At 46.8% G+C, this 8,222-nt stretch overlaps 1 protein-coding gene across 1 annotated transcript; it reads left to right on the top strand.

Moving 5' to 3' along the window:
* Positions 1-3,707: 3,707 nt before the first annotated feature.
* On the top strand, positions 3,708-7,807 carry TM4SF1 (transmembrane 4 L six family member 1). Its single transcript, XM_010087542.1, has 5 exons — positions 3,708-3,943; positions 5,635-5,724; positions 5,814-5,962; positions 7,265-7,445; positions 7,613-7,807. Exons 1-5 carry the CDS (start codon positions 3,767-3,769, stop codon positions 7,805-7,807), a joined length of 792 nt encoding a protein of 263 aa, XP_010085844.1. The 5' UTR covers positions 3,708-3,766.
* The last annotated feature ends 415 nt before the right edge of the window (positions 7,808-8,222 follow it).

Below are 8,222 nucleotides of genomic sequence, written 5' to 3'. Positions count from 1 at the left end.
TTGATTCACAGCTGACCAATTTTTATAATGTAAAAAATTATTTGCTTCAAGGCTTTCTGGTTTTTTCTTTGGATTGTTTTCAAGGTAATTGGAAAGCATTTGTCATGCGCCTGTTTCAGCTGCGTCTCTTGGTCATTATTGTGTCTTTCAGCAAACCATGTCTGCGGGTGGCTATAAGGCAGCGTGGAGCAGTAGGACTTACCTTTTGGAGCGTTACAAGAAACTGGTGGGGGGAAACATGTTGGGTTTTTTTGGTAGAACAGCATCTTTCTTTACGTCTTTCTGCTCAGAAAATACTGATGGCAGAAATGTTTATTTCAAATGTTTTATTCTTTGTCTCTTTATAAGGAGTGAGAACCTCTTTAGGTACTAAAATAGTAAAAAAAAAAAAAAAAAAGAAAAAAGAAAATAAAAGCAACATTCAGTTTAGGGAGGATTAGCAAGATTAAGCTGCAAAAATTTCATTTCCATGAAGGGACTAGCAGCCAGACTGTCCTCACCATGTGCCAGAGAGCTATGGACAGAGGGTTCTGTGGCATCCTCTGGGCACAGGAGCCTGACAGCGTACATGCACAACAAGTGCAGATACTGGGCATGCCCCGCTTCCAGCCAGGGAAGCTGCCCCCCGCCCGCATGGCCCTGGACAGGAGGGGGGCTCTGGGTCTGTCAGACCACTCTGTGTTTATTTTGCAGGTGTTCTTCCCCACCAGCCTCCTTGGTTTCCTCTTTAGTAAGAGGGTTGTGGGTATTTCCAGGATTACTATGGGCGTTTAGATACATTAATGGAGTCCAGAGATCCCCTTTTCTGTATGGCACTTTGCTGCTGCAACTCAGGTTCTTCTGTTGATGACGAATCACTCTGGGAATCTGGCTTAGGGCGGAGGTGCGAGATGTGGTTGTGATCAAAGTAATTTGCTTTTGTAGGAGAAATGTCATACTTCACTGTTTTATTTTTCTTGATACAATTCTGTGGTTTGGGGTTTTGGGGTTGTTTTGGGTTTTTTCCCCTCTCTGCCAGAATGTGGGAGCTTTGCAGGTTGTGGTAGCTTTGACAGTCTTTGATAAACCACTCCTCTGTACAGTGGATCAACTTAGGACTTCTCCAAAAGCATAGCAAGGGTTTCCAACTCACTGCTGAGCTGGAGAAAGGGATTTCTGTTCCTCCAGTTGCTGGCTGAGGAGCAGGTACGGGAAGCTGGAGGACGCTCAGCTTTTCAGAGCTTCTGCCATTTGAGATCTACTGCTGAAGAGCCAAAGCAACAGTGACTATTGAGGTGGGGAGTTTGTTTTAGAGAGGGGCTACCCGATCCTTCAACCCCCTGTTCAATCAGGTTTGGTGTCAGATGCCTCAGGACCTGGACAAGGCACCTGATTTTAGCCACTTCCCTGGCAGGAGGGGTCAGTGTCCTGCCCACGCAGCGCTGCTCTGCTGACAGCCCTCATCCTGCAGCACTGGTGGTTGGGGGACACAAGCCAGTTGCTGTAATTGTTTATGAACCAGCCCCCTCTGCCAGGAGGGGATGTGGAAGTCTCACAATGGTCCTGCTGCTGGACCTTGGTGTGTGTGGTCAGAATGGCTCCAGAGCCCTGCTGAGTGTCCTGTCCTCCATCCACCATGCTGCAGTGGGGGCTTCTCAGCCAGAGCTCGGGACTAGACCTGCAGCCCAAAGTTAGGTGTTACCCTAGAATTAGACTTTTATTGTCTTTTAGCATGTGTTCTTTGTCCAGGACAGGCATCAGAGCTACAGGAATAGTCCTGTGAGAGAGACAAAGAGGTGTTTCCCGTGCGCCACGGGGAAGCACCAGGAGTGAGTAGGCAATGGTCGTACCTCTTTGAGTGCAGACACTGTGGTTCTTGTACAAAAGACTCAAAACCCAATTCTGGTTTTGTTAAGCGCAGACTCTGCCATCTCGTGGTGCTGGAGCCCGTCACAAGCTGCAGCTTGGGCCCTGCTGTTCCTTGGGTTGATGAGGAGCTCGTGTCAGGCTCTTGTGTGTGTCTGTGTCATCATTTAAGACTCGACATGCCCGGGATGGTTTTATTTCAGATGAAGTGTTTAGGAAACAGTTGTACAGGTTATAAATAGAACAGATCTTAAATCTGCTTCCCAGTGGCCATGTGCGTGGTGTGGTGGGTGGTGGGGAGGAGGGTGCTGGGTGGTGCGTTCTGGTGGGGAGTGGTTTGGGATTTTTAGCATGACACAATAAAGGGAGTTTTCAGTTGACCAGCCATCACCTTCTGCAGAGGAAACCTGCAGGATGATGTTAGTGCTTGTTATAGTCATCAGAGGTGAAGTGCCTGTGTTTCTACAATTGGAGGATATTTCTCATACTGAAGGAAGTCTCCAAGGTCAAGAGCTACAATACCCGGAGAAGTTACATCACCAAACCGCAGCTGCACAAGACTGCTCTTCCCCCCGCCCTTTTCTTTTTGCGCTCTCTCTCTTTCTCTCTCAGCTTAAGTGTTGCTCACATCACCTGCAAGAACACCATGGATTGATTTGGGCTTCTGTTTGCAGTGTTATTTAGCTGTTAAAAAAAAAATACAACATCACACTCCCCTGTCCCCAAAAAACCTGGATGAGTATTCTTCCCCCTGAATAATTGAAGAAGTCTCACTGTAGTCCTCTACTGTCCTGAGCATTCCCAAACTCAGTGTGTCCAGCTGCTGGTTTTGCAACGACTATGACGTTGTGTTGTGATGACAGCAGCAGCACCTCCCCATTCTATTTGGGGCCCGTGCGTTTCTTAGTTGTCATCTGTCACGCAATCGTGGGGCATGGCAGCTCATGCTTCTGTGTTCAGCTGTGTGCGCGTGAAGAAGAAAGCTTTTGCTTGTTTTAGCAAAATTGGCATGAGGGAGGGGAGACAAGGCTAGATCTTAATTTTTCCAGGTCACCTTGTATCTCCATGTACTATGCAAATCAATGTTACTGGTACATGAAACACCCTTTCGAAACCCTTGAAATAATCCCTTTCTCTGTCTGAGGTTTTTCTTTTTTGTTTCTATACAAGAAATTTCAGCGCAAGGACTGTATTTTATAGTCCTCTTTCTGAAGCAGTATTTTTCACCAGTGTTTGCTTGGTTTAGATTTAACACATGGTTGTTTGTCAAATTCAGCTTGTCTTACAATGGCAAGGACAAGGACGCTCCTTAGAAGCCTACCTGTCTGTTCTGTTTTCCAGCCTCCTGAGGAGGTTTGTTCATCAACAGGATAGCAGAGCGAGAGGTTGCTCTACATACTCCTCATTTCCGCAGACCTTATTCTATTTTTTCCCAAAACTCTGACTCAATACTGTTTAAGTCAGATGAGCCTTTCCTTGGCTTCAGGTTGTTCTGAATCAGTCTGTAAACGTAAAATTCAAAGCCGCTTCTAACAAAGAAAACAAAACCTTTTTCCTTCAGTTCCTAACTGAGCTTGTGTTGTGGTTTAAGCCTGTTGTTCATGTCTAATTATGTTCACTGGTGATCATTCCAAGCACCATATATTAGAGTGAAATTACCTAGTATTCAATATTTCCTTGATTGCATTTGGTTTGTCAACAATTATTGCGTCTGAAAAGGGTGGTGGCGTTCTGCCGTCCCCGTGCCCTCACTCTGCAATTGGGAGCGGTAGTTATGCGGAGGCGTAAACATCATCCAGGTAGCTAGGTGACCCTGGGTATTTAAGGAGGTGAGGATAAAGGCTGATCTTCTTTTAGGTGTGGACAGGTATGAGACAGGTTGGATCGTTCTAGTGAAAGAAGGATCTGCAAAGCTGAGGACATGTGTTTTGAAAGGCGTGCTAGATGTATTGGCTATAAGCTGCTCATCCTTGCCTTGCTCAGCATCGTGGCCAACATTTTACTTTATTTTCCCAATGGCGAAACAAGATACGCTTCAGAGCACCATCTCGGCAAATACGTGGAGTGCCTTCATGGCATTCTAGGTGGAGGCCTTTTGGTAAGTAATGGGCTGGTGATTTCTTTCAAGTTTATTTTGGAGGTACTTGGTATTACTGTTTCTTACCAGTTACATTAATTTATTTTTTTTTCAGGAATCTCTGGAGTTCTATCAAAGGAAGTTAGCTATATTATCCCATACATATTATTGGTTACTATTGGTTATCTTATCTGCAGCATTAGGTTACTTCAGAGCTGAGAAAATCGTAGGGTCCAGGTCACAGAATCCAAATGCAAAACTGGAACCGAGCCTCTCAGCAGGTCACAGTTGGCCTAAAGGGTTAAATCTTACATTTTTGTTACATTACTGAACTATCCTCCTTTTAAATGTCCCTAGATAACTAGCATTTAGTTACAGGTCCTTAATTTCTGTTGTCTGAGATGCTGACCGTTGTTCTCTGTCTTCACTCCGTGCTCAGCGGAACGGAGAGGCAGTCATCACAGCTGTGCCTTCTGGGGACAACAAAGGATGAAGCACTCAGTGTGTTGATAACAGGACACTGTTAATCCGAAGCTATTATCTTCTACCTTTTCAGTCTGGTGGACCACATTGTAGCGTGTTTAAGACTGCAGGCTTCCTGTTTCATTTGCTTTTAAAAGTCATCTTAAAACCAGGCTACAGGTCCCGAGGAGTCTGCGGATCATGGTAAAGCCCTGCCTCTCGCGAGAGGCGCTTACAGCTGTGTCACAGCCCCAGGGAACCCAGGCTGGGCTTTGCAAAGGCTGGCTTCACACACGGAATCATGCTGGTGAAATCAAGGGACCTGCTCCTGGAACACGCCTGTACAACCTCCTCTCGACCGGCAGCGCTGGGCTCAGCAGCGGGTTGGAGTCAGAGCTGACAAGTGTGTGGCTGTTCAGCTGGAGAGGTTTTATTTTAGTGTCTTGTTCAGTAAATCTGTGCAGTTGTGGGTAACACTGCTCTTTTGTTATGGTTTTCCAAGGTACTCCTGGGTGTGGAGTCCATGGGTGCCAACCCTTATGAAGTCCCGTTTGTGCTCATAGGGGGGAACTCTGTTTCATCAGCTCTGCTCCTTTGTTTTTATGCTAAAAGCGTTGGAGTATGGATTATTTCTGTTTCTTACAGATAACTTCTGCTTTGTTACTCTGCATTTCTGTCACTGGAAACTGGTTATGAAAGCCTAGAGAAAGCTAGATGTCTGTAGTGAGATGTTTGCCTGAATTGGGCAAAATATTCCTGCTTTACGGGCTTGTTGCACAGGCAGTGATGACTGCTCTTCGGTAACACAGGCTGGTAGAAGTTGGTTTTTTAACAAATAATTATGAGACATTTATCTCATAGTCCTCATTTGGCAGAAAGTTAATGCATTTTTTTGCAAAGCATTTGGTTTGCAGGATACAGCCTTTAATGTGAACAAAAACTTTTCAAGTCGAAGCACTTTAAATTGCAGCAATACCACGACAGGCTCTGCCAACAGACTCTTTACGCACTTGAGTGCTGTGTGTACACAAAGCGGGAAGAGAAAGAGACCCGTCCTAGTGCTGGGGCTGCTGACACCAGTGGCGAGATGCCTCCTGTGTTACAGAGGAGTAAAACTGAACAGTCTGTACAGGCTGGCCCCTCTCCCTCGCCGAGCAGTGACATGAACGACTGCGGTGCGAGGGCTGTGCTTTCCCTGCCCTGCCTGCGGGGCACAGCGGCACAGCGCGGTTTGTTTGCCCCGTTCCCAGGTGCTCCTTCCAGCCGTGGTGTTCATTGGGCTCCACAACGACGACTGCTGCGGGTGCTTTGGCCATGAGCACTGCGGGAAGGGCTGTGCGGTAAGTGAGCCTCTGCGCTCCCACCCCAGATACCCCCCAAGGCAAGGCAGCGGCGGTGTTGGACGCTCACGTCTGTGTTTGCTGTGCAGATGCTGTCCTCAGTCCTGGCAGCCGTTGTTGGGATCCTGGGCTCTGGGTACTGTATCATCATCTCAGCACTGGGCTTGTCTCACGGACCGTATTGTTTCACTCACCTGGAAAGAAACTGGATCTATCCGTTCACTGAGTCCTCTGGAGGGTAAGCTGTGGGTTCATGAGGGCGTTGTATCTCCCCCCTGTGCACGTGGGCTTCACTCCAGTGCCTTTCATGGGTATCCAGTAACCATACACCAAGATCCATTCATAAGTTCATCTTTCCCGCTCACTAAGAACTGAACAGATGGCATCAGTTACCCATGCTGCTGTGGTTTAAAACCAAAGCAATAGAAATCCACTGTCCTACCAAAAGGGATCTGAACATATATATTTGGGTAGTAATATTTATATACCACATACTCTTCATGCCCATGAACATCTCTCACATAAAGTATAAAGTTTGAGGACTTTGAGGGATGTACAAGCCATGGATAGGGGTTGTTACGAAATTTGTCTTGTCATTTGAGTAAGAACCTGTTTTGTGAGTCTTGCTTCTGAAGCTGCTTTGTGTCAGTCTGAGCTGGCGTAGCACCCTCATTAGTGACAATGGCACAGAACCTTTGTAAAGGAAATAAAAAAAGGGCAGGGAGGGCCAGAAGCTTTTAATTATCCCTGATTAGGGTTCTCTAGCAAACCAAACCTATGTAGCCCAGTTGTGGGCTGTTCCCCATTAATCCCACGAATCCCGTAGGCTGAAGAGGATTTGGTTTGGACCCCGACATGCTTACAGTCTGTATACAGCCAGCAACCTCACGGCTGTTTTGGTAACAGCTGATGGCTGATGCCAGACTAGAGGCAGTTTGAGTGCCGAGAAGCCACATAAAGCTCCCTGGCAGCAGAGCCTGAACTTACACTTCAGTCGCATCTCTCCTGAGGGGGCATACCTCCTCCCCGTGCCCCAGCCGAGACCCAATAGAGAGGAGCTGGGTTAAGACCGTGCTGATGTTCTGAGAATGTGGGTGAGGAGTAACAGCTGGAGCATGGCAGCACCCCAATGAACTTGTTCAGCGTGGGCACGCGAGGGCCCAGACACAGTAGCACAAGAGAGGAAGCAGTTCGCTTCAGATCAGTAATTGCTGTCCTTAGGATAAAGCCCAGTCCTGAAAACCTCTGCGGCTGTTTTGTGCAGTAGTGCTGCTCTGTCAGCTTTCTTGGCTGTCTTTAATCAGTAACAGAAGATTCTGCTGTTATAGCTTAGATTTATTTTTTAACAGAAATGTATGATTGATAGTTTAACACGTTTGTAAACAGAGCAAACTTTGCATGAAATCAACGCTTGCCTTTTCTGTCCCCACGAGAGTGATTATCCTCGATGCAGTTACAGACTAGAAGTAATTTGGTTCTAGTGTATGGTAAGCATCCCGCTCTGTCACGACGTTAATATGCTTTTAATTGCTCCGTACAGGTACTTGTTTGAGTATAACAGGTGGTCTGAATGTCAGGAACCTCAAAACATCGTGCAGTGGAATGTCACCCTCTTTTCCATCCTGCTTGTCTTGGGAGGAATAGAGTTCATTCTGTGCTTCATACAGATCATCAACGGCATTCTCGGGGGGCTCTGCGGGCTGTGCTGCCGGCACGAGGAGGTAAGCCGTTTGTAGCTATAACCACACGTCTCAGGTGAACACGAAGCACTGGTGTTGCTGATGCTAATGTGGAGTCTTGCTCAGCAGCAGCAGTTCAGTGTACAACTTTTTTTTATAGCCCTGTTGGGTTTAGCATTTTCACGTAGTATTTGACCAGATGCTTTCAGGTGATTCCTCAGCGCAGTCGGTCTGCGCGGGAGCCAGAAGGCTTTTCCCTTCGTGGCCCATGTGGTCATCGGCACTCTGATGCAGCTGAAACAGACACTCCTGGCGGAGGTGGTCTTTGCCGTAGCCTTAAACCATTGTTGCGCAGCGTGGTGCAGTTCCGTGGCAGGCTGCTTGTTCTGACGGTATTGCTTTAGCCTTGTGCTTAGCTCACAGCAGCTGCAGGACTACTGAGAACAGGCTGTAGGCAATGAAACCTGCAGCATCCCGGCCTGGCTTGGCAAAAGTGGGATAAGAAGGAATTAAATTGCACATGGCCAACAAAACCTGCAGACAAATCTGAAGGATTTTTTGAAGGTGGGTTTTTTTTGAGTGAGGAAGGGGATTTTCCTCCAAATTTCTTTAGAGTCTTGTTAAATAGTTTGAGCATGTTGTTAAAATCAGAATCGTAGTGGTAGTGTTGGAATTGCAGTGGCTTAAGGCATGAACTAGATATGATTTATATCACACGCACATTATGGCTAATATGGGTTTGATGTTTTTAATTGACATAGTTGACTGTTGGGGTTCTTTCAGAGCTGTTACTGTCTTCTCACTCCCGTCTTCCATGCT

The sequence above is a fragment of the Pterocles gutturalis genome, unplaced genomic scaffold, assembly GCF_000699245.1.
Source record: "Pterocles gutturalis isolate BGI_N339 unplaced genomic scaffold, ASM69924v1 scaffold16546, whole genome shotgun sequence".
Taxonomy (NCBI): domain Eukaryota; kingdom Metazoa; phylum Chordata; class Aves; order Pterocliformes; family Pteroclidae; genus Pterocles; species Pterocles gutturalis.
The sequence above is the reverse complement of the archived record's forward strand: the minus strand, read 5'-3'. Positions and strand labels throughout refer to the sequence as shown.